The sequence below is a fragment of the Nomascus leucogenys genome, chromosome 21, assembly GCF_006542625.1.
Source record: "Nomascus leucogenys isolate Asia chromosome 21, Asia_NLE_v1, whole genome shotgun sequence".
In the NCBI taxonomy this organism is placed as follows: Eukaryota; Metazoa; Chordata; class Mammalia; order Primates; family Hylobatidae; genus Nomascus; species Nomascus leucogenys.
The window spans coordinates 51,385,351-51,411,158 of NC_044401.1; the positions used below are offsets into that span (position 1 = coordinate 51,385,351).

Here is a 25,808-nt window from a genome sequence, read left to right on the forward strand (position 1 = left end):
ATCTGCTTGAAGCTCACAAATCTTCCCCACATAAGAATACTACATTTCCCAGTCTCCTTTGCAGTTACTTTAAGACTATGTGACTGAGTCCTGGCTGTTGGAAATGCAACACTCAGTATATGCTACCTCTAGCTGAGCCCCTAAAATGTCCCACTCAATCTTCCTGTCACAGGTTAGAAGCAAGGGATGAGCATTACTTTGAGCCTAGACCCTGAGACACCTTCTGGAACAGCTGCCCAGAGTCACCTCCCAACCACATCACACTGTGTGTTGAGCAAGAGATAAACTTTTTTGTGTTAAGCAACTGAGATTTGGAAGCTTTTCTGGCACTGCAGCTAGCATGTACACTAATAGACATATAAACCACATGCAGAGATTGATCCACTTAGAACAGCAGATACCTCTGAGGGCTGGATTTCAGCCTAATCTGCAATTATTTTTATTTTTCACAAGGATAAGGAATACGTGTAGTTCAGGTGCAGATAACAAATTTAAAAGACAATTCCTGCATTCCCCTCCTCTTGCAGCTGGAACACCCTGTCTATATACCAACTGCTCTTCCCTCACTCACCCCCAGAGTTCCTTCATCTCCACGGCTTTGGTTCAACGCTAGGGCAGGAAGGCAATTATGAGACACAGTCAGTAAATCAGTCCACAGTTACTTACCAGCACCCAACAGTCAGGCCCCGGGCATGGTGCAAGCCAGGCACCAAGAGGTGAATGAATCATGCTGTCTGGCCTTGAGCAGCTCCACAGTCTGGCAATTTCTTCCCAGAGTGACCACTCTTCACAAGAAACTGCTGTGTTAACAAGCTCACATGCTGAAGATGGACTTACCTGAGATCCAAGGTCATCCAGTCTCTAGATTTGTTTCTTCATCTTTGTCCAAAACTAGCAGAAGAAGCAGAACAGAAAAGATAATTGCATCATGGCTAGGATAGAGGAGGGTACTCAGATGGAAGAAGAGGAGGGACATAAAAGGAGTAGTTATCAAATGAGATACACTTGAAGACTTGCTTAAGTGGGTCTTAATGACTGAGTAGGAGTTCACCAAGAGCACCTAGAGTAAGGGAAGGTGCATGCAAGCCAGAGGGACCCACATATGCAAGGGCACAGAGGGGTGAAATGATCTTTTGCTTTCAGAACACTGATGGCTTCAGTTTGGTAGAAACACAGGGTGTGGGAATGGGAGAGGCAGTCAGGGTAGGCTCCTCTGTATGAACTTCGACTTGATCCACGGGGTTGTCACAACCCTGTGCAGACTTCGCCTTAGGGTGCCTGGTCAAATGGGCAAGTGGGACTGAAATCCGGTAAGGCTCAATTCACCAAGTCATGTACCCTGTCACGGGTTTGGATCCACCAGGAGAAAGGGGTGCCACTTCCACAGTGCCCAAAGAGGCTTTGTGGTCTAACAGGAGCCCTGTTTATCCTGCCCCTGGCATCACAGCTTTCAAAGCCTTTTTATACACAAGATATCACTGTGTTCTCACAACTCCATGAAGAAAGCATTGAGAGCACCATTTTATAGATGAAGAAACTGAGGCTGAGATGTGAAAAGACAAAACCTACCTAAGACATTCCTAGAGAGGTCCCTTCAGGTTCCAGTGATTCCCCTTTGGCTAGAAGATCCTGGGAAAACCAACAAAGCTCTTGGCATTTGTCCTTTAGCAATCTTTTCATCATGGAAAAACACAGGTTTGATGTATACAACTGACTCATGGTATACACCACATTACATGGCCTCAAATTCAAATTTTAAAAAGTGAGGTGAAGTACTAACTACTTCTATCATTCTAAGATTTTTCCCCACCCCAGTAGATTGTCTTTGTAGGAAACTCATCTATAAAGGATGCCAGCAGAGACCAGGTCACATCTGTTTTAATTTTGGATGAAATTCCATTTTGTGGCCCCTCCTCAGATGGGGAGGTGCTTGCAATCTCACACATTTCAAATAAATTTTGCTGAGAAACCAGGGCAGGTAATATCTGATCTTTACCTAATACTAGCTTAGGGAGAAAATGGGCCTTTGGGAAAATTTCCCCAAATTTTTGGTTTACAAAAATCATTCTTGGTTTAAAAAATCAGAGCCCAACCAAGAGAAGGGAATTTCCCCTACCTTGGCCAAGTTCCCTAAAGCATCCCGGCAACAACATGTAGGAAAAGATTGTGAGTGAATTAGGAACCTTAATGAGCTTCTGAGTAAAACGGCCTGGCTTGCTCTCTGAGGAGTAGATGATGGTACTGAAACCCTTGGGGCAGTAAGTTTCATAATACTCCTCTTCCTTTTTATATCTAGAAAATTTGTTCAATACACAAAATTCATTGAGAATTATACTAAAAAATATATGGGCTGTCTATAAAACAAATGCTAAGGGGCTTTCTAAAGGTTCCAATAACCAAGGCAGTTAACAGGTAGGCCAGTACTCCCCGGCCACTAGAGAAAGCCTTCAGTACAGTTCTGGCGCCATCTCGTGTCTAACATTGAGCTCAGCACTTAGAAAATACACAGCAGAGGAATGTACTGGGAGGAGTGAGTGGCCAGGTGTTCCCGAAAATTTACAGAAGGGATGGGGAGATGCAACTGGAAAAGTAGTCTAGGGCCCGCTCCTGACGGTCTTTATCTCACAGGCGCTGGCAACTAAGCCACGTGATCAGATCTGTGTTTTAGAGCAATTCAGCAGTAAGCACACAGGCACGATGGGTGACAACGGATCAGATACCTAAGGGCTCAATGCTTCATGCCCATGTTCACTGCCTGAAGTCTTGTGCCAAACCACTGGATCAGCAGCTCCTACCAGAATGTATGCAGGCATACATTCACGTCTATATCCCCACTGCCTAGAACAGTGCCTGGTACCTAAATGTTTTTATTTTAAAATAAAAGGACATTTTTTCCATATATGACTACATGATAACACTGTCAAAATACAGAGCCCCCCACCCCATCCAGCTGCACAGCAGCCTGAGAGGAAGGCATCGCTTTCCTCATTTTACAGATATAAACAGTGGGGCTCAGTGAGGTTGCCCTGGTAAGGGCAGAGGCGCAGCCCCCCGTGTATAATTCCTTCACTGCCAGGCTGCAGGGACCTCCAGCCTGTTACAGGTAAACGAGCTGGACTTCGGGATCCAGACCAGGCTTCCCCGGCGTCCGCTGCGTCACGCACTGACCCTCTCTAGACCTCAAGTGGCAGCATCTACACAGGAGGTGCCAGGACCGTTCTCCAAAAGCAAAGTCTTTAAAGTGACATTCCCCAGAACCCCCACCCGCTCCCAGGTGAACTGGACCCGAGGGACTTCAGCGGAAGACACCACATCCGATCCTACCCGAATATACGAAAAGCGGGCCCGAGCGGGAGGCCTAAGGCTCCGCATACCGTCTTCGGCCGCCCTCCCCGCTCTCATTTTATAAAATGCCGACGCCGAGGCCGCCAGTGAAAAAGATTCTCGTCGGTGGTTACAACTCGGGCCAGGGGAATCCAGGATCCCTAGTTTTCCGCTGGGACGGAAACGGCGGAATCCAAAAGTGACAGTATGACAGGATTTCGAGAGCCGACAGACCAGCCCTCAACAATTCCCACCACTTCGAGTCCGCCCGACCCGCTCGGCCTCCGGCTTCTCACCCGCTCGGCTCCGCTCGGCTCCACCCGGCTCCGCTCGGCTCCACCCTGCCCCGCTCGGCTCCACTCATTTCAGCTTGGCTCCACCCGACCCGCGCCTCGTCTCTGTTCGGCTCCACTAGGCTACTTTCGGCCGCGCCCCACTCCCTCGGCTCGTCCACTCGGCCCCATCCGCTCCGCTTGGCCCCGCCCTCTCTCTCTGCTCCGATCGGCCCGCGCGCTCGCCCTTTTTCGCAGGTGGAACAACGCGGGATGTCCTGTTCGCCCCGCCGGGCTCGGGTGGGGGGTCGTTTGTTCCATCTGGCTTAGCCCCCATTTCGGCCCACAGCGGGTTGCGTCGGGTACAGGTCGGCCCCATCGGGCCTGCTTCGCTCCCCTTCTTCGGTCACCTACGAGGTCAGCTCGTGCACCTGTCTCCCCCTCATCTACCCGACAGCTCTGGGGCAGCTCTGTTCGAAACGACCCAGGAGGGGTCTTGCAAAGTCTTCCATCATCGTGGGCACCGCGCAGGCTGAGGAACGAACTGAGCTCCGGGATATCTTGACTTGGCGACGCGTCTGGGGACCTCCACATCACAACTGGATGCCCTGGGGTAGCCCTCTCACATCTGAGTCTCCCCATCTACAAAATGCAGCTATTGCTAATTCTGCTCTCTCGGGCCCGGCGGGAGGATTAGGGGCCAGTGAGCACTTGTTGAGCGCCCTCTGTGTGTAAGGCGGAGTGTGGACGCAAGGGACACCCGAGTGAGCGGACAGCGAGGTCAGGGCCCTGTGTATGGAGGCGCACACAGAGGATTAAACCAGCATGTTTGCAAAAACGCCTGGCCCTCTGCTTTTTCCGCTGGCTTTGCGGCGTTAAGCACGTGGTCTAGCCTCTCGAGCCGTTTCCCCTCCCTAAGATGGGCAGAGCTCCTTGGCAAGCAAGAACTGTCTGTGTGTGCCTTGCCCTCCAGCCCCAGACATCTCACAGAGGCAACACAGGTATCTGTCTCCTGCCCCATCCTTCAGGAGGTTGGGTCGCAGGAAGGATGGCCTGTTACAGTGACCCTCCGCATGACTACAATTCATTCCACAAACTTCTGAGGGCCTGGAACTCAATGTTGGGGAGACAGGGCAACAGTTGGGTACTTAAGTTGCAAGCTGCAGAAACTGACTTGGCCACTTTAAATAAAAACAATTTGTTGGAAGGATACTGGAGAGGTGGTGGAATACGGGAAGCCTGAAGACAAGGTTCAATAAAGCAGGAGTTGGGCTATGCCAGGTAGTCTTGGTGCCAAAGACCTCTGAACAGTTACCCTTGGACACTGCTGCTATGTGAATGCACGCTAACCCTTTCTGCTGTCCCCGTTAAGTCTCCAGAGAGCGGGTCTGATTGGCTGGGTGTAGGTGTCAGGAACTTCTTCATGTTGAACTAGGTCTTGAAGGATGAGTAGAAATTTGCTAAAGGGAGAAGGAAAGAACATTCCAGGTAGAAGGACCAGCATATACATCACTGGAAATAAATCTCAGGGCCATCTTGGACTTGTGCTTGCCACAGTGTGCCCGGTGCTTTCCTGGTCATGTCATTCAGTGCTCAAGAGAACCCTACAAAATGGATATGAATAATTTTTTGGAAAAAAGTATTATATTGTCTTTATTAAAATAAGTGCTTTTGTAAACCATTCAAGCTATATAGCAAAATGTTGCCAAACTGGAGAGAGGAGGGCAATCACTACAAACCCTAGTGCCCCAAACCCTAGAATTAATATTAGGCAACATCATTCCAGATGTTTTTCTAGGTATATATTTGGAAGGAGGAGTGGGAGTGGAAGAAAGGATGGGAGACGTAAGAGAGGGAGGATGGGTAGCAGGAAGGAAAGAAGACAGGCAGTGTGCAAGGAAGGAAGGAAAGGAATTTTATTAAAATGAGATTATACTGTATATGTCAATTTAAAAAATAAAATCTATGAAGCATATTTCCATATGAATTTAACCAAAGGAAGGAAATTTGAGTGAAATAAAAGCAGTTGTTAACTTTACATATTTGATTTGTTAGCAAAATGAATATTTTTTTACAAGATCACTCCAGGTTTGTGGAGAACATTAAGAGATTAGGGGCCATCTCCCCCCTAAATTACATGTTTAAATCCTAGCATTTATTTTTCCCTGTTATGAAGAATGAGAAAGTTAAGTCCTTCACACTTTCTATCATGCTCACACCTAACATACTGCTGTTGGGCTATTGATTCTATTTATTTATTTATTATTTTTTGGAGACAGAGTCTTGCCCTGTCTCCCAGGCTGGAGTGCAGTGGCACAATTTTGGCTCACTGCAACCTTCGCCTCCCAGGTTCAAGCGATTCTCCTGCCTCAGCCTCCCAAGTAGCTGGGATTACAGGCATGAGCCACCATGCCCGGCTAATTTTGTATTTTTAGTAGAGACAGGGTTTCTCCATGTTGGTCAGGCTGGTCTCAAACTCCTGACCTCGTGATCCACCCGCCTCAGCCTCCCAAAGTGCTGGGATTACAGGTGTAATCCCAACCCAGAGGCCTGAACAATAATAGATTTTTCTTTCTCTTTTTTTTTTTTTTGAGACGGAGTCTCGCTCTGTCGCCCAGGCTGGAGTGCAGTGGTGCAATCTCGGCTCACTGCAAGCTCCGCCTCCCGGGTTCACGCCATTCTCCTGCCTCAGCCTCTCCGAGTAGCTGGGACTACAGGAGCCCGCCACCAAGCCCGGCTAATTTTTTGTATTTTTAGTAGAGACGGGGTTTCACCGTGGCCTCGATCTCCTGACCTCGTGATCCGCCCGCCTCGGCCTCCCAAAAGATTTTTCTGTCACTTAAAAAAAAAGCCCAGAGGCAGGCTGCGGGGCTGCTATGGCAGCTCAACCATGCCATCGTGTCCCAGGTTCCTTCTTGTTTTCCATTTGGCCATCCTTCTCAAGATGGCTGCCAGAGGAAGGGGAAACTCAAGGAACTGAAAGCCCACGGGCTTCCACCTACATCTCTTTCAACAGAACAAAGTCATGGTTGCCCCTAGCTGCAAAGGATGCTGGGAGATGTAGTTTCTGAAGTCAGTCACAAGACAGAAAGAAGTTTATCTTCAGGATAATTGAGATTTTTCACTACTTTTTAGTCTACAATAATGAAAACAGCTACACTTAGTCATTTACAGATATTCATTTGAAGGGCCATCTAGGGACTAGGCACAGAGCCAGCTGCCTTGTGTAAACTGGTGAACGAAGGGCTTGTCCTTTCCTCACCTGACTTACGTAGGGAATAGTCATTGTGTGCAAAGTACCTAATATCTATTACTTCATTTAATGTTCATAACAGTACTAGGAAGTAATTACTATTATCCCCATCCTACACACAAGTAAACAGAAGCTCTGAGAGGCTAATAATCTATCAAAGCTCCATAATTATGTAACAGAGCCAGAATTCAAATCCATGTTGGTCTAGTCCAGAGCTTCAGCCATTAACTATTCCATACTAGTGGGTTCCATCCCTGGCTGTGTCTTAGAACCTCCCTGAAAGCTTTTTATATGCTCCACAGAGATTCTGATTTAAGTGGTTGGAGGTAGGGTTCAAGCATCAGTGTGTTTGTAATTATCTTATTTAATCCACACAACAACTAGAGATGGAGGTATTTATCTTTCTATTTAAAAATCAGAGAAACTAAGACCCAGAGATGTGGACTCACTTGCCTAAAGTCACACAGCAATTCCACAGTGAAACTGGGATATATGGTCAGATCTATCTTCTCCAAAAAGCCATCCTTAGCTCCAGAAAAAGGCAGCCTCCCTAAAGCTGGGGGATATACTGGCCAACCCCTCTGCTCCAGCCCCAGAAGCCTCCCAGGGAATGTGTGTGCATGAGGGGCAGAGTGCCAGGTGGCAACTAAGTGATAAACAGGCCAGGACATGCCAGGATGTGTGCCGGAAGCCCAGCCCACTGAAGGCAGAGGTGTGGCTGGGCCAGGGTGGGGGCCGGACGTGGGGATGCACTTTTTCCCCAGCACAACAAGCTGTGGGCTTCCTCCCTCCCAGCTGAGCCCTGCCTGATATGGCAGGCCCAGAATGGGTCGCTAGCTAGAGACTGGAGGGCTGGCAGGAGGGCAGGGGCCCAGGGCCAGTCCCCAGAGGAAGTCACATGGCTGGGGGCACAGGCATGACCCAGGAATGGTGAGGGGAGGGAGATATTTCAGGCCTGAGAGGAAGGGCCCAGCCCATGAGATGAATCACCCCGGCCGGAGATTATCCTGAGGAAGACCTTGGGGGTGGAATGGTGATAACTGCTCTCCTCCCGAAGTGACCAGGAGCCCACAGGCAGCTGGCCAGTGGCCGGTGAGGCAAAGTGTGGCTGGGAGCACACAGATGAGTCTAAGAGGGCCCACCAGCTCCAGGTACTTTCCAGAAGGGACTTCTCAGTGACCCTACAACACCAGGGGAAGCCCTGGAGACCAGCCACTTGCACAAGGTCACAGGGCCAGAGATGGGATTTGGAGTGGGAGTGTGCCTTTCTGTTTCTGCAGCTTGTCTCCCAGGGAGCTAAGACTGCCACTGCCCTCCTGCTCCAGGGGCTTCCTGGGTGGACATGAAACTTCACTGATAAGACACCAGGCTTTAGACTCCGAATGGCAAACCAGGAGTCAGAGCTTATGCTTGCTCCTGGATGAGGCACTAGACTTGTCCCAGCTTCTTATTGCAGGCATGGGAAGTAGGGAGTCCAGAGGCTTACCCAGAACAAGGGGCTTACCCAGGATTCCAGAGCAGGCTGGACAGAGGCCAGTGGACCTGAGTCCTGCTTCCCAGCCCACAGATGATGATCTTCTGGATCTCTAAGCATGGCCATCAGCATCACCTGGGAACTTGTTAGAAATGCACATTTTGGGGTGCATTTCATTCAGCCCCAGATGGACTAAATGTGAACCTGGGCAGTGGGCATCCCTCTGAGCATTAACAAGCCCTCCTGCAGGGGATTCTGGTGCCAGCAGAACCTAAAGTACATACACACACATACACACACACACACACACACACACACACACACACACACATATTCACCGGGTGGTATTTGGTATAAAATGGCCTCACAATGGTCTTTACCTCAAATTCAATTAAAACAATCCCATCCACCTGATGATCCATCCATGGGCTCACAAAACATGAGAATGCAGAGGTCCTTCAAAATCAACAGGGATTTGTTTCTCAAGCTTGAGGGATATGTGGGCTCCTTGAAAGGGGAAGCCACTTGTACACTACTCCCCCTGGCCAATAAACACACACAATGGTGGTTTAACTAATTTTTATTACACCATTGCTTAGATATGTACTATCATAAAACTAAGCGTAGGCTCTTATGCTATTAAAATATGCAAGTTCCAGATGAAATATAAACTAATATAAACACTACAAAATCTAAGTTTTAAATGAATGATAATTGACATATGCCAGAGAATGTTACTTTGCTGAAGCCAAGTGGCAGCTTGTAGCCTGACCATGGTGTCAACTGCCACCACGTGGGGCCCATTAAATTTGGCACCATCTATCACCCTCTGTCATGAGATGAATCAAATCTCCCAACCCCTTTCCTCTAGCCCACCTCCTCCTAACCCTTTCTTCACACAGGGCAGGGGCTTCAATGCATTACTGCTTTCTTCTCCTGGGCTCCAAATCACAAAAGTGGTTTTCCTGGGAACATTATGACCATAAGCAAAAATGCAAACTCAAACAGGAAAGTTAATTAGAGGACAGTTCTCAGTTATAATGAGGTCATCCTAATAGTTTGAAATATGAGGATGTTAGATTCATGTTAAAATGAAAAAAAAAAAAAGACCATTTTGAAATTCTCACTCTTGGAGCCCTGAGCATGCCTCTCTGGAAACCTGGGAGTCCATAGACCCCTTTTGAAGAGACAGAGCCTTAAAGCTGGCAAGACTTACTCCATTTCTGAGCTGGAGAAGTCAAGGCCCACAGAACAGTGGGGACCCACTGTTCCCTTCTCTGATCCCTCTAACCTCTATCAGCTGATTTCTCACTGGTATGAGGAAGAAGTGTCCCAGCCACCATTGTACCCAAATGCAAGGGGCTCCCCTGGGATGAGTGAGCCGCTCTCCCTGAGAGAGGTTTGAGCACAGTTGGCCACTACTCAGTGGAGATGGAATAGACTTCCCTCCACCTCTGCCAGGAAGTTCAACTTGGGAGGTCTTGAGGGGGACCTGGGCATCTGTTTCATACCCAAGTAATTTGGATGCACATAGAAGTTTGAGAAACAGTGGCCCCGATGATCTTTAAGATTCCTCTGATCCTAGAGGGCTGGATTCCAATACACATCATTATCGCTGTAATCATCATCATCAAATAACTATCATGTGTTGAGTGCATGCTATGTGCCAGATGCTCCGCTAAATGCGAATGTGTTATATGTATGATGGTTGTAACCTATGAGATGGCATTATTATTATTATCATCTCCATACAGATAAGGAAATAGGCTAAGGGAGGTTCACCATTTTCCTAAGGTCACACAGCAACAGGCTGAGCCGAGACTCAAAGCTGGGTGTGTTGCCCCAGTGCCCTAGCAGTATTTCATATCCAACTCTGCCCCTAGCTGGCCATGTGCCTTTGGAGCCTCTTGGGCCTGCACTGGGGCTCAGTCTCCCCACCTGTAGGATGGATTGTCTCTTTGCCACCTCTTCCACAATCTTGGACCCCAGATTCACAAACAGATTGATGGTTCAGCAGGAGAGTCAACAGGACCTTGGCAGCAGGAGGAGGGAGACATCAATTTTCCAGCCCCAAGGCCCATTTTCCAGATCCTCCCAGTCAGGATGCTCTGGCCCTACCCATTCTGCCCCCACCTCCCGCCCCCTTGATAACACTGAATCACTGGCCTGGATGAGGCCCACCTCGTGCATAGCAGTGGGTATTAGGAATGCTGGGATGGAGACGAAATCTATGTAGGCAAAATCAGTGCAAAGGACCCTATTCTTGGCAGGAGCGAGGAGATGTGGGAGAAGACAAAAAGGGAATGGCGACATGTGTTAACATAAGTGCCAGACACTCAGCTAGACGCTCAGCTAGATGCTGGGTAAGCAACTTAGCCCCTCAACATCTCAATTTTCTCTTCTTCTTACGAAGAGTGCATGAGAATCATCCAATTATTCATGTGTCTAACAATTATTCATCAAGGGCCGCCCATGTGCCAGGCATCATTCTAGGAAATGCAGCTGTTAAGTAACAAATATTCCTACTTGCGGGGCTGACAGCGCAATGAGGAAGACAGACAAACAAAAGTCAACAAATAAACAATGTAAAGTTGGGGGGTGCTGATACATTCTAGGCATATAAATAAAGCCAGAGTAAAAGGTGGTCTAGAGAGTGCCATGAAAGGGCAGGGTACTCACGGCTCACCCCCGTGGGGCAGAGATGTAGGAGGTGATATTCTGCTTGAATGAATTAATGGGTGAACCATACAGCCATCTGGGAAAAGTGCTGCCAGCAGCAAAGAAATATAAGGCATCCATCAGACAGCCTGGCACATACTAGGTCCTCAGTAAATCGTGCATGCTATCACAGTGCAAAGAGAGAGGCTGTTTCCTTATTTGAGCAGATGGATGGTCTCTGTGTTCCTGCTGCTCCCCAGCTGTAGGAATGTAGTCTTCAGACCCCAGCTTTTTGCCCTGCCTGCTCTAATCCTGGGAGAGAGGACCTGGGGGCCAACAGCTCCAAGGCAGAAGGAGGAAGAAGATATTCAATCGGAGGCAGCACAACGTCCTACCAGCCTGGCGCACAGAAGCGGGGGGCCCCCAAGCAGACACCATGGTGCCAGTCACAGGAGTTGAATGCTGGATAGCCACAAAATAATAGAGGCTGATCTCACTGGTGAAAACCCACGTGGGACTGGATCACAGCCCTGCTCTGACAATGTGGGTGCCTTCCCATCAACAGGATGAAACCTACAGGCCTTTACAATTGACACCCTAATGGCTTCTGCCACCTCCTTCCCACCTCTCCTTCTTTCCAACTTCTCTGCTCTCCACCGGCTGATTACCCGGGGTCTGGTGATCATCACTGGATGTGCAGCTCTGGGTGCCCTCTGGAGGTGCCCATTTCAGGGGATGGGGAGCAGACAAACACACAGGTGAGGTTGTGGTGTTTGTGGTGTTTATGGTGGCTGCTTGGACAGGGGCTAGTACAGAGGCTGTGGAGGTCTATATCCTGCTGGAGGAGGTGGCCACGGATGGCTTCTGGAGGAGGCAAAATGAAGCTTCAAGGGTGTTTTTCATTGTTCAGTTCTCAGCTCTTCAGAGAGCCTTCTCTGGTCACACTACCTGAAGTTCCCCAGGGAGCTGTTCTGTGTCACAGCTCTGAATTTCATTTTCTTCTGAGAACTTTCCCACATAAGAGAATTTCTTTCCTTCATCCATTCTTTCAACAAAAATGATGCTCGCGCTGGGCGCGGTGGCTCACGCCTGTAATCCCAGCACTTTGGGAGGCCGAGATGGGCGGATCACGAGGTCAGGAGATGGAGACCATCCTGGCTAACACGGTGAAAGCCCGTCTCTACTAAAAAGACAAAAAATTAGCCGGGTGTGGTGGCGGGCGCCTGTAGTCCCAGCTACTCAGGAGGCTGAGGCAGGAGAATGGCGTGAACCCGGGAGGAGGAGCTTGCAGTGAGCCGAGATCGCGCCACTGCACTCCAGCCTGGGCGACAGAGCGAGACTCTGTCTGAAAAGAAAAGAAAAGAAAAGAAAAGAAAAAAGAAAAGAAAAGGATGCTCCCAGTACAGGGCTCCCAGCAGCTCCAAACACTTTGGTACCGAAAGCTTCGACTATGGTTTGTGCTGCTGAAGTTTTCTTCTAAGCATCAATGAAGAAAACGGAGGGACCAAAACACAGGTGGAAAGTCTCTACAATCTCACCCTGGGGGACCCGCCGTTGGAGACCGCCTTAAACACAAACACCCTTTCTTGATCCGTGGCAGCACCAATGGTGGCGGTGGCCTCTCTCTTAATTTAATTTACAAGCGTGTACACGGCACTGGCTATGTTCCCGGCAATGTGCTAAGCACTTTACGTGTAGTATCTCAAACCTCAAAACTACCCAAGGAGGTAGAAACCATTACTGTTCCCAGTTTACAGATAAACTGAGGCAACGAGGGATTTAAGTAACTTTTCCAAGGTTACAAAGATAATAAACGGTGGAACCAGGATGTGGACCCCTCTAGAGCCCTCACTGACAGCAGTGTCTGGTATACAGCAGGACTCCATACCAGAATGATTATTGCTGCGGGCGAGATCTAAGCTGATCTCCTTCTGTATCCAGCAGGGGGCGACAAAGCACCTGGCTGACTGTGCACCTGCCCCAGGTATGGTTGATTTGGCTCAAAGAGGAACAGTACCTGCTGAAGAGGTATCCTTCTCACTTCTTAATCCAGGCAGAGGGAGCTAAATGAGGAGAAAAATTCTGGGCTAGCATGACTCTGCCAAAGAAGAACTTTCTGCAATGGGTCCCATTGAAACAGTCATGAAACCGTTATTCACACTAGGTTCCAGGTTTTCGAATGAATCCTTGGGGAGCTCCCAGTCAGGTGAAGGATTAAATTACCTGAACATTATTAGGCCCACAGAAATCCAAACAAGTTAAAAGTAAACCGTTCTGGATCACGAAGCTAGTAGGTCGCAGAGTTGGGATTGAAACTCAGACTTATTTGACCCAAAAGTCTGAACTCTTTTTACCAAACCGTGGTCCTCACGTTGATGAAAGCCCTGTCCTGGGTGCTAGAGACAGAGATGAAGGATACAGCATCTTTCCCACAAGGGGATTATGTTCTGATGGAGGAGGGAGGGGAGTGAGGCCATACAACATTTGGGGTGGGAAGGGCTCTGCCAAGATCAGCACAAGAAGGGTGGGAGCACAGAAGAAGAGATGCATTAAAAGGTGGTCCCTTCGAAGATCATGTCTGTTGTGTTTACTGCTGTACCCCAGGGCCTGGCACAGTTTAATCCTCAATGAATGTTTGATGACTGAATGAATGTGGAAGACATCAAGTGCCTAGGATAGGAGTAATGCAGATTAAGGAAGGCTTTTCAGATGAGTTGACATTTGGGTGGGATTTGGAGGATAAGTTAGGAGTTTACCAGGTAGAAAAGACAGCTAAAGACATTCTAGACATATGCAAAGGAAAACAGGCTGCGGTAGTAGTCTCTCAACTTTTTAAAAAATCCTAACCCACAATGTATACACATACACATCCAATACACACACACACACACACACACACACACACACACAGAGTTGGAACCTTATGCATAATGCCCTCTGCTATTTTCTGATCTATTTCTTTTTGTAAATGCTAGTGGCAACCCACTAATTTGTTGTGATATGGGCACAAGTGTTTGGGGGAAAGTGGAGGCTGTAAAGATAATTTTGAGCTAGACCATAAAGATCTCTGGATGCTAGGCTGGTAAGATGGAACCCTTTTTAGTTCTGCCTCTCCTTCTTTCCCTGTGAAGCCAGACACTACAAATTCCTTTTCCTTCTCTCACTCTCTGATGAACTCCCTGCCTCTCAGGCTTGTCTTTGTTACCTTTAGTCACTCCATTTCCCCAGCTGGTTCTTTAAATCATGCCGAATTCCTGGGGGCTCTGCACTGGGCCTTCCCCACTCATCCTTCTTGGTCTCCCAGGGCGTCCTCTCCTTGCCTTGATTTGAATGTCTGCCCACTTCTAGCTGGGGATATCCAACCTAGAAGTGATAGCCCCAAGCCTCTCCCTGAGCACCAGTCACCCTTCAGTGACCTACAGATACTTCAGACTCAGCATGTCCAAAACGAAGTTTCACTCCCTGAGACCTCCTGCTCCCAGGGTCCCTAGTCTGTATTTTTCTCACCAGCCACACTCTCACAGGACAGGACACTGTCCTGGAGGCCTTCCTCATCCTGTCTATCCTTCCTTCAAACTCAGTCTCAAATCCACCCCCTTCTCTCCCCACCATCTGTCCAGGGTAAGCCTTCTCTCCCACAGGTAACTACTGAGACCTCCTGACTTGCCCTCCTCTCTTGCTCCCTCCTCTGTTGGCTCCCATGACAGCCACCATGAACCTTCTGAAACATAAACCTGATCAGGTAACACCCCTGCCCCACTTAATATGCCCTGTGTCCCTAGACTCCCTATTGGGCCTCTTCCCTGCATATCTCCTTCCACCCTCATTCCCTCTAACGCCCCAATATCCAGGCAACTTGAACCTCTATGGACCTGTTTCCTCTGGTTTCAAAAACTCTACTTGCTTAATACCAACTCACTCTTTTAGGATCCCACTTTAGGAACACTTCCTATAGGAAGCCTTCCCTGATCCACTGAGACTGGATAAGGAGCTCCTCTGTGTTGCAACGGCCCTCTGCGCACCATACATCTTAGTGCCTAACACCTTCTTTCCTACTGGAGTGTCCCAAGTCCTTCCCCCTCCTCCATTAGATGGGCAGCCTAATGGGGCTGGGGGGTGGGTTAAGAGCAGATGCTGAAATCAGTATTTTCTAGGTTCGAAGCCCAGCTCGACCATGGACTGGCTATGGGAATTTGATACTTTATTTAATCCCTCCCTGATTCACTTTCCTCATTCTATCAAATAATGATGGCTGTGATAATGATATCAACAAGTGGAGCACCTACCCCTTGGCATTTTCAGGGGATTCAGTGAGTTGATATGCTGAGGCTGTAAATGACAGTGCCTGGCATGCAATAGTGCTACCTATGTGTTTGATCATGAAATCAGTTCTCAGATGGGTTGTTCCAGGAGGGGCAGAGACTGGATTTATTTGATATACTCATCTGTCTTGGCCATATTCTTCCCTCCCATATTCCTCTTCTTCTTCCTCCTCCTCCTCTCTCACTTTCCGATGTACCCAGCACCTGCACAGAGCTGTTGGTATGTGCCTAGCACCTGGCCTGACATTGGGTCACAAGTACACCCCAGCATTCGTGACATGAGTGAAACTTTGGTCTAGGAATGGTGGTGAATGCAGAAAATAAAGGTCATATTTGAGAGATTCTTTGGAGGTAGACTGCTCAGGGCTTGTGCTGACTGCATCTGAGGGTGGAAGAGGAGGAAGAGGAGGAGGAAGAATGCAGGAGGGAAGAACATGGCCGGGACAGACCTTGTGATTTCCTTTACCAAAGCCTTAGCTCCTCCAACCATCTCCAGATCATTACAAGGTACCTCCATTCACCCAAATACTCCAGCCAACATCGGGGTCACCTACCATTCCTTTTTCTCTTTGTCTACCCTCCCCCCTCTCCCCTGAATCCTTTCAGGTCCTGTCTGTGCAAGACACAGGCCCCGTATCCTGGGTCCTTTTCTCCTCTCTGCACCCCACTTCCACCCTTATTGTCCTAGTTACAACTGCTGTGTAACAAGCATCCCCTCCAAACGTAGTGGTGTAAAACAATCATTATATTCACAAGTTATAGGGCTTAGGAAGTTGGGCAGGGTACACTGGGGATACTACACAGCCACTGTCCACCATGTCTTAGCTTGGCAGACACAAAGCCAGCATGACACTATGGTGGGGGTAACTTCACCCACATTTCTGGCACCTGGGCAAGGTGACTCCAGTGCTGAACTCACCTGGGACTGTGGGCTGGAGCAAGCACAGGTGGTCTCTGCCTGTGCCTGGGCTTCCTCACAGCATGGTGACCTCTAGGCCTCTTCCATGGTGGCTCAGGGCCCCAGCACTGGTGCTCCAGCCAACAAAACAAAGACTGCATTGTCTTTTATCGTGAAGACTTGTAATTTTTGAGCATCACTTCTGCTACATCTTATTGGTGGAAGCCATCACAAGCCCACCCGGATTCACGCAGGGAGAGCACAGAGAACCCACTTCTTCATGGGAGGAGTGTCAAATAATTTTGTGGTCATGTTCTAAGGGCACCACCCTAACCCAAACTATTAATGTCTCACCTGGACCCCCACTGTCATCTCCTCTCTGGTCTGCTTGATGGCACACTTTACTCACCTGTCCCTATTCCCACAGTGTGTTCCCATAGGACAGCCACGGGGAGCTTTTGAACACACTAATCAGATCAGTCACCTCCTTCATCCCTCCAATGTCCCCAGCTGAACACACCACTAAAATCCAAGCTCCTTGATGTGCCCACACAGCTTTGTGGATCTGTGTAGCCCCATCTCCCTTCAAGCTCAGGCCTTCTCTCTCTTTCTATCGCAGCCCACCATCTCCTCCCTGGGGCTCATGCCTACCTCTGAGCTTTTGCACCTGCTGGTCCCCTTCCTGCAGTGCTGGACCCCTGATGCTGTGTCCTTCAGGCCTCAGCTCAAATGCCATCTCCTGAGATCTAAAATTAACCCTCCAACACCCAGTATTCCCTCTCCCATCACCCTGCTTAATGGTCTACTATCTGCAACTCTGTTCTTGTTCACTTATGATCTGTCTCCTTCCTGGACCCAAGAGGAAAGACTCTTGCCTTTCTTCTTCCTTGTGTCCACAGTGCCCACTATCGTGGTTGGCACAGAATATGGAATATGAATGAATGCCTGAATGGTGGCTTTCGGGTGTGTGTGTGTGTGAGTGTGTGTGTGTGTGTGTGTAATTTAGAAAGGCAATCTTGAAGGATAGGCAGGGCTGCGTGCAGGAGGTTACTACAGTTGGGCATACTTTGTTTCCCATATGGTTCTGCCACTCGCTAGCTGGTGACTCTGGGCAAACACCTTCACCTCCTTGAGCCTCAGTGTCTTCAGCTGAAACCTGAGTTCAGATTTGCCAGACCCGGGCATACGGACAGCAGGTCCAGCAGGAACACCAAGGTAGGATCACAGCCTCTCCCAGGGAGCTCAGTCCCTGGACCCCGAGAGGAACACTCTCAGGACGCGCAGGCACAGCCTTTCCTAGAGACTGGGCATCCCCCAGGTGGCAGGCGGGACCAGTCTGTGCAAACAGGGAACAGGTACCCGGAGGAAGGACATTCGCTGGCAAAAACATAAACTGCCCCTCGGAGTCTTGGCACCACCCAATTTCCAGGGACAGTTAGACTCCCCCTAGCTCACTGGATGAGGTGTACACCAAAGAAGGGGGTCAGCCCCCGCCGCCCCGCTCGCCCCGGTCGGCCAGGGCACTCAAAGCATTCTGTTCCCCGGAGCGAGGCCGAGGTGCACCACCCGCCGCGTCCGCCTGGTGTCGCCGCGAGCGCGCTCTGAGCGGCCAGCTGCGCCCCTCACACTCCCGCGGCTCAGGCGCCCCACTGCTGTTACGCGCGGGGCTACTGGGCCTCAGCCCGACTCCGTCTGTCGGCTAACAGCAGGATCCCAGAGGAGGCTGCCCAACCTGGGCATCCCTTGCCGCCACCCTCGAATAGATGGGAATAGGGAAGAAACACGCTGAGCCAGTCTGCCCTTCGCTCCGCGAAAGGGGGCGCCCTCCCCTGAAGCTGGGGTTGGGGAACTGGGGTGTGCCCTGTCAGCCCCAGCTCCCTGTTCCGGGCTTGAGGGAGCTGGGCAGCAGACCAAGGCACTAGGGCTCTCGGCCGAGTCTGGTCCACTCCACCCGAGGGCAGCCTCTGGACGCCCACTCGCCCTGCAATCTGCAAGTTAGTGACGGGTGGGGCGCGAGCGGGCTCCTACCGCCTGCAACCGGGCTGTGCTCCTCAGCCTCCCACCTGCACCCCGGAGCAGGGAGGGGGCCCCCGGGAGCGCGCATGGAAAGGCGCCAGCATGCGCCTACTGCAAGCTGCCCTGTCCCGTGGGCGCAGGGGCGCTGGGCGGGCGCTCCGGGGAGGCGGGCGGGGGAGGGGGAGGGGGCGGGAGAGGGACGGGGGAAAGGAGGGAGGGGCGGGGGCGGGAGGCAGCAGCGCCCCCGCACTCCCCGCGTCTCGCACACTTGCACTGGTCGCTCGCGCGCAGCCCGGCGTCGCCCCACGCCGCGCTCGCTCCTCCCTCCCTCCTCCCGCTCTGTGGCTCCCGCGCTCCTGGCGAGGCTCAGGCGCCGAGCGCGCGGACAGGCGCACCGACAGACGGCCCCGGGGACGCCTCGGCTCGCGCCTCCCAGGCGGGCTATGTTGATTGCCCCGCCGGGGCCGGCCCGCGGGATCAGCACAGCCCGGTCCGCGGCCCCGGCGGCCAACCGGGACTATGAACCGGAAAGCGCGGCGCTGCCTGGGCCACCTCTTTCTCAGCCTGGGCATGGTCTACCTCCGGATCGGGTAAGGGCTGCCTGCGCCCTTTCCGCGCGTGTCTTGGCAAAGTTGGCACGGCCCGGGGAGGGAGGTGTGTCGCCTGCGAGCCTCTGCCGGCCACCAACTTCCACAGCTTCTCTGAGAGGCCGGGTGGGTGCGGTGTGGGAGCGGTGGACACACAAAGGCCCCCCGCAGGCGGACACCCCAGGAGATATAGTCAGGGGAACCGGCCATCCTGAGGACGTCTGAGTCTGGAATCCCCCAGGACCAGAGAGAGCCGGTAGGGACGCTCCAGCCTGAGGGACTCTGGGGGAGGGCTAGCTGCTGCAAAGGTTCAGCCCGTCCCGGGGACCCTTCGGACCCGGGCATAGGGACAGCAGGTCTAGCAGGAACATCAAGCCAGGACCACAGCCGCTCTCGGGGAGCTCAGTCCCCGGAGCCCGAGAGGAACTCTCTCAGGAGGCGCGGCACAGCCGCTCCTAGAGACTGGGCAGTCCCCAGGTGGCTGGCTGGGCCGGTCCGTGCAAACAGGGAACAGGTACCCGGGAGGAAGGACATTCGCTGGCAAAAACATAAACCGCCGCTCGGAGCCTTGGCACCACCCAATTTCCAGGGACCCTTAGATTCCCAGAGCCCCTTCCCGGGCCAAGGGGACAGCACGTCCCACCCCCAACAAACACACACAAAGGTGGGACGAGAGGCGGCCTGAGACACCAAGGGAGACAAGCGCTAGAGAGAGGCGGGACACCCCGCCCCCTGGAACTGGGCAGCAGAGGCGGCCGGGCGCGCGAGCAGCCCTCCGGCTTCACCCAGCGTTTCTGTGGAGGTGGGGCTCGGGGGCGCTCTGGCTGGAAGGTGGGAGAGGGCAGCTCGGGACGCGTCCTGGAGCTGCTTGTGCAAAGCCGGTCACCCTTTGTACTTAAGACAACGCGTGTGAGGCTCGGAGCGGTGGGGGTGTGGGGGGTCTGGGCATGGATAGAGGTTCTGGCACTGAAGGGCCCGCTTGGTAGGTCTCGCACACCCTGCCCCTCCAGGCCCCAGCAGTGAACCCCCTACCATCCCTTTTGAGGAGGGGTGGACCGCAGGGGCTGCGGCGAGGGGGTGTGTGTGGCAGACCCTTTGTGTTTTGTCACTGCTACCCCCGTACCCCGTCACTTCCCCAGTCCACGTCTCTGGAGCGGGGATTTCGCAAGTTGTCGGGCCGCGGCCGCTAGCAGGTGCGTGCAGAGCCGACCGGGGGCCGCCAGCCCGACCAGCGGCGGAGAGGCGGCTGCGGGGCTTGCGCCAGTACCGCCAGCCTGCCGGTGTGTTTTAAGTGTTATTGATTCGCCTGCGTCTGGGTGGCTTTTCTTTTTTCCCCCTGCTTTAATCTTCATCTTGGCCCGCGCCCCGCCGCCCCGCGCACATCCAGCATCCAGGAAGCCAGTCGGTCCGATTGGCTCGGGCCGCGTGCGGCTTTATCTCCTTTTTAATTAGAAACGGGGAGGAGGGACCCGGTTGGCGGGGGAGAGAGAAAGGGAAAACAGCAGAAAATAACCTCCCCTGGCCGCCCCGCCCGCCCCCGGGCCGCCCTCCCGCTGGCGCCGCGGCCTCCCCGGATTGGCCCTGCGGGGGCCCAGCTGCCCGAAAGGGAGGGAGGGAGGGAGGGAGGGAGTCCTGCAGAGCGCTGGTCTTCCGCCCCAAGCTGCCCTCTGGGGTGGGGAGAGGTCCAGATCGGGGAGGTGAGAGTTGCAGGTGACTTCGGGCCAGGCCCTGCTGCTCCCTGCACCTCGGGCTACTCATCTGTATAGTGGGCATGAGGGGTGAAGTCTCAACGTCCCTAAAAGGTTTTTCCATTTCCCCGGATGTGACTGGGCCTTACCCGCTTCTGGCTGATGGTGGGGCATCTGTGGTATTCTTATTTTACTCGGATAGTTCAGGTGACTCCGCACTAGCCTATTGCAACAATCAGATCCGATAAGAATAATGATAATTACAACACCACCACCACATTTATGGGGCACTCACTATGTGCCTGGCACCTTCTAAGCACTTTCCACGTTCTAGCACATTTGGTTTTCACAGCAGCCAATGAGATGGGGACTAGTTATCAATACCCTAATTTAGCCGTGGAGAAACTGAAGTGCAGAAGGAAGGAAACTTGCCTAAGATCGCAAAACTAATAAGTGAAGGAAGCTTAGATGAGAACCTAGGCCAGACCCTTAGGGGCTAGTCTATTGCACCTATGAATTTTTGGCCCCAGTATGCCAACCCGTCCACTCTCTGCTGGTGTAGAAATTTCCTGGTGGCCAGCTAGGTGCTCAGAGGGTCCTCCTGACAAATGATGCCAAAACATCTCCACTTAATCTTCTCATGCTGCATCTTCCTCAGACATTCCCAGCATTCTAGTGTGTGTTAGGCTCTGGTTTAGGGCTGAGATGCAGATGCAAAGCCAGGCTGTCCCACCTCCAACACCTGCTAGCTGAGAACCTTCCTCCAGGTCCCAACCTCTGTGAGCCTCAGTTTTCAAATATGTGAAACAGATGTGATGATTCTTGCCCCACAGGGCTGTGTGGAAAGGTCACATGAGCTGCTGTTTGTGGCAGCACCCACCATACTGCCTTGGCACATAGTAGGGAGACTGCCCAAGTTTACTGATGAATTTGATGCATATTTGGGGGCACCTGCCGTGTAATAGGTACTCACCTGGAGCCACATCTTTGAAGTGCCACAATCCATTTATTCAGTAGTCATTTAGTGAACCAGCAGACAGCCTCCCTTCCCTCAGGGAGCTCATCCTCTCAGGAGGAAGACAAGTGATCAAGTGAGCATGCAAATTAAAAACACATACATGAAAACATTTCAGGAGACCATGAGTAATCAAGAATATCCAGTAAACAAAACAGAGATTGTGATGGGAATTTATTAGGGGTAGGGAGGGGAGGGAGGCTCCCTTAGCTGGGCTGGTCAGGGAGGTGACCCTTGAGGTCATGTGAATAATGGCAAGAAGCCAAGCTTGTGAAGATCAGGGGTGAGAGCGCTTCCAGGGAGAGGAGCCAGCAAGGGCAGAGTGCCTACTGCAGGGAGAAGGCTGGCATGTGGCAGGAGCCTAGGGAAACAGCAGGAGTGATCAGTTGTGTGCTTGGAGGGCATGGGTCCATGTCACCTCCTCGAGTTATTGGTACAGGAGAACCTCGCTCTAACAAATCGCAACTCCAGAAAACTGCCCACAGCTGAGCCCCAGGACGAGGTACTTGCCCAGTGGCTCTACCTGCAGCCCTACCACTGCCACCAAGCCAAGCCACCACCAACCCTAACCTGCCTAGTCCCCCTGCTCCTGCTCTGGCACCCCACAGGTCTTTCCTACATGGAGCTGGGACCACCAGGTCATGTCAGTGTCCTGCTTACACCCTTCAGTGCTTCCTGGTGCTGCCTGATGCACCTGAGAAAATGCCAGCTCTCGGCCATCTCCTCTCCCCAGGATCTCCCTGCATCTCAAGCTCTGGTTTTGTAGCAGTTTCCATGGGTTCTTTCTATTCCTTGAAGACCCCGAACTTGTCTCCCAGAACTTTGCATTTTCTGTTCCTTCTGCATAGACTACCCTTCTCCAGATCTTCCCACAGATGCCTCCTGACAATTCAGATCTCTGTTCTGTTCTAATGTCACGTCCTCAAGGAAGTCCTTCTTGATCACCTCAGCTAAAGTGGCCCTCACTTTCCTCACTACCCCCACACCCCAGTTGCCATCCCAGCATCTTCCTTTACTTTCTTCATAGTACATATTCATTTGTGACATCTGTGTTGTCACCCTCCCTTTTTCCTTGAGGGCAGGGCTTTGCCTGTCAGGTGCACAGCTGTGTCCTAGCATGGCACATGGCACATGGCACATGATGGGTATCTGATATAAATCAGTGAATAGTTGAGGAAGATAGGAATTCTCCTCGTAATAGTCACACACATCCTCTAGGCCAGTCTTGCCTGGAGTGGGATACGTGTACTCCATTGACAGCAGGAAGAAAATGCCAGGACTTCTACTTGCAATTACTTTTTAAGTTTTTTTTACCAACAATAAAACATATACATACATGAGAGTATATGTTACATACACATTAAAAAACAGATTTTTTAAATGAACATCTGTGCACCCATCACTCCTTCAGAGGCACCTGCTGCATGAAACTTTGAAGTCATCATTTCCTTGCTTGCCTTTACAATTTTACCAAAGAGATTATTCCCTAGCAATATAAGGCTTCTTTTGCATGTTTTTAAACTTCATCATAATTGCATCCTACCATAAACTCGAAGGCAACTTGCCTTTTTCACTCAACGCAATGTTTGTGACATACATCATCTTTTTCTGTTTCTAAAACAAAAATCAAGTGTGTGTGTGTTACACTGATATTGGGTATACGCATTGATACAAGAGCCTATGTAGAAATTATAGGGTTTCTACTCGAAAGGACATGAGTTAGGGGTGCAGGATCAAAAAAGTTGGGAGACCACTGTTGGGGGCTGTGGGGTGGCCAGTGCTGGACACCTGGGAAGGGTTCCCAGGCCATGGCCCCTTGCTGGCCTAATGCTCCATCTTCTGTGTCTCTCCCTCCAGCGGCTTCTCCTCAGTGGTAGCTCTGGGCGCAAGCATCATCTGTAACAAGATCCCAGGCCTGGCTCCCAGACAGCGGGCGATCTGCCAGAGCCGGCCCGACGCCATCATCGTCATAGGAGAAGGCTCGCAAATGGGCCTGGACGAGTGTCAGTTTCAGTTCCGCAATGGCCGCTGGAACTGCTCTGCACTGGGAGAGCGCACCGTCTTTGGGAAGGAGCTCAAAGTGGGTATGTGCTCACCCAAACACCCCAGCAGAGTCTTACAGGCTATAGGGACACCAGAATACCCTCAGGTGCCCTCTGGAACTCCCTCACCTGCCCCTGCTAGAATGTCCCTCAGTATGGGGTCCTGCAGGTGCATTGACTTGCATTCAGGACTCTCAGTGAGGGTCAGGTCTCTGGTTGAATCCATACTCCCTCAATCGTTTATTGACAGAGATGCAAACCAGCAACCAGTGACCCAAATGTTAACCTCTGATACAGTGCTGATGTTGTGTTTTGAACTGAAGCCCAAATTTTAAAATTTGTTGTTTCACCTAAAATATAGGAATTTCTGATTTCTTTTGAAAAGTTGGCAGATCTACTCATAATTTACATGTGTGCCCATGTGGTTGCAAAGACCTGAAACTGAGAACACAGCCCCCTTTAGTTGCAGCAGTGAATGGGCAACCCATTCACTGCTGCAGTCCCCACCATTCCCTACCGCTGCCCAGCCTGTGCAATCCTGTGACATGATCCGCTTGACCCCTGTGGGCTTTTGACTTTGCAACTGTTTTATGGGAATGGTGCGTGCAGACACATACATACACACAGAGTTTTGAGCCACACATTTGACTTCTGAAGCAATTATAACAGAAGTCTGGTGAAAAAGGGTCAGAGAGAGCAATGCTGGTCTCCAGGAGGCTCTGGTCAGTGGCAGGAGACCATGCTGTGTGTCTTCTGGCTTGTGTGCGTGTGCATTAGGGGACCAGAAACTGCCACAGGCTGGCTTCTGCACTGTGAACTTCCCTGAAAGCCAGGTCAGCCTTGGATGTCTTTGGGTATCCCTGCCGCCTCCTCCTCAGGTCACACTACTGTCACATCTGGGCTCCCAGACTGTCCCATGCTCCCCCATCTCATTGCCCTGTTGCTCCTGGCCATCCTGCAGTCCCTTCTGCACCCAGCAGGCAGGATCATCCTTTTACATGGAAATCAGATCATGTCACTGCGCTGCTTAAACCCCTCTGGAGGCTTTCTTGCATCAGAACGAAATCCCCACTGCTCATCTAGCTGCTGCTGACCTCTGCTGTCATCTTCCCCCTTCACCTTGCTCACTCAGCCTTGTCCTTTTTCCCAAACACACCGCACTGGACACCAGCTATTTCTTCTGCCTTAGCTCCTTTCCTCAGCCCCGTGCCCCTGACCCTGTCCGGGTCTTCTACAACTTTTCGACCTTGTCAAAAGTCCCCTCTCACCTCAAAGCTCCATCCCATCAGCCAAGCACTTCACATTGTCTGAATCCATTCTGAACTGGTTTGCAATGTCAGCTTCATGAGGGCAGGGGCCCTACTCCCATGCTTACCACTGAACACTTACTTCCCCTTGCCTTTTGAAAGGAAGCACAGCCTTACCCATCCCTGCAGCAGGCCTGGTTTTGTCACCATGTTCTGTGACTTATTTGCACCTTACAGAACTGCAGACGGGATCTCAGTATGCAGTCCTGAATTGCATTCAGGACTCCCAGTGAGGGCCAGGTCTCTGGTTGAATCCATACCATCCCAATAGTTTATTGACAGAGGTGCAAACCAGCAACCAGTGACCCAAATGACACCCGGTGACATTTGGGCCACTGGTGAAGCTGGCAGAGGACCTTTCCAGAGGTAAGCCTTTTCCAGGGTCTTTGTTGTGTAGACTTTTGCGTTGCACCATCTGCCCTGCTTCTCCCTCTTCCCAACCCCAGGGCTCACTTTTTAGGTGGAAACAGACGTCCAGAGTGAGAATGGGACTGTCCCAGGTCACATAGTGAGTGACATCAACACTGAGACTCCAGTTTAGGTTGCCTAATCTGTCTTGTGAACCTCCCCTTGCTTGTCACTTGTGGTTTTTGTGCTTTCTTCTACTCAGATAACATACACACACACACACACACACACACACACACACACACACCATTCCTGGGACCCAGGCATGGGCTCCAGCATTGTTTTAAATTTGTGGCTTCTGATATATAAGATCTTATAGATGAGGAAACTGAGGCTCAAAAGGGACTTGCTTGAAGTCAAGTCAAGTGAGTGGCAGGGCCTCTCAGGACTGGGTTCATTCCAGTATAACTTTCAGTCTCAGAACAGTCAGTATATCAGCTGGCATTGGAATAGTCCCCACAGAGGCCTGGGGTGGAGCAGGAGGACTGCAGTGCAGGGCAGTGCCTGGACAAGGATCCCCTCCTGTTGAGCAGCCCCCAGCTGG

General features: G+C 51.3%; 1 protein-coding gene across 1 annotated transcript in view; it reads left to right on the forward strand.

Annotated features, from left to right (window-relative positions):
- The first annotated feature begins 18,433 nt into the window (after positions 1 to 18,433).
- The window catches only part of WNT7A (Wnt family member 7A), a 61,593-nt gene continuing 54,218 nt past the window's right edge, over positions 18,434 to 25,808 (forward strand). Inside the window, exons 1-2 of the mRNA XM_030801733.1 lie at positions 18,434 to 18,807; positions 23,365 to 23,591. Of these exons, the coding sequence (XP_030657593.1) occupies positions 18,737 to 18,807; positions 23,365 to 23,591 (298 nt within the window). The 5' untranslated portion in view covers positions 18,434 to 18,736. The remainder of the gene's footprint in view (positions 18,808 to 23,364; positions 23,592 to 25,808) is intronic.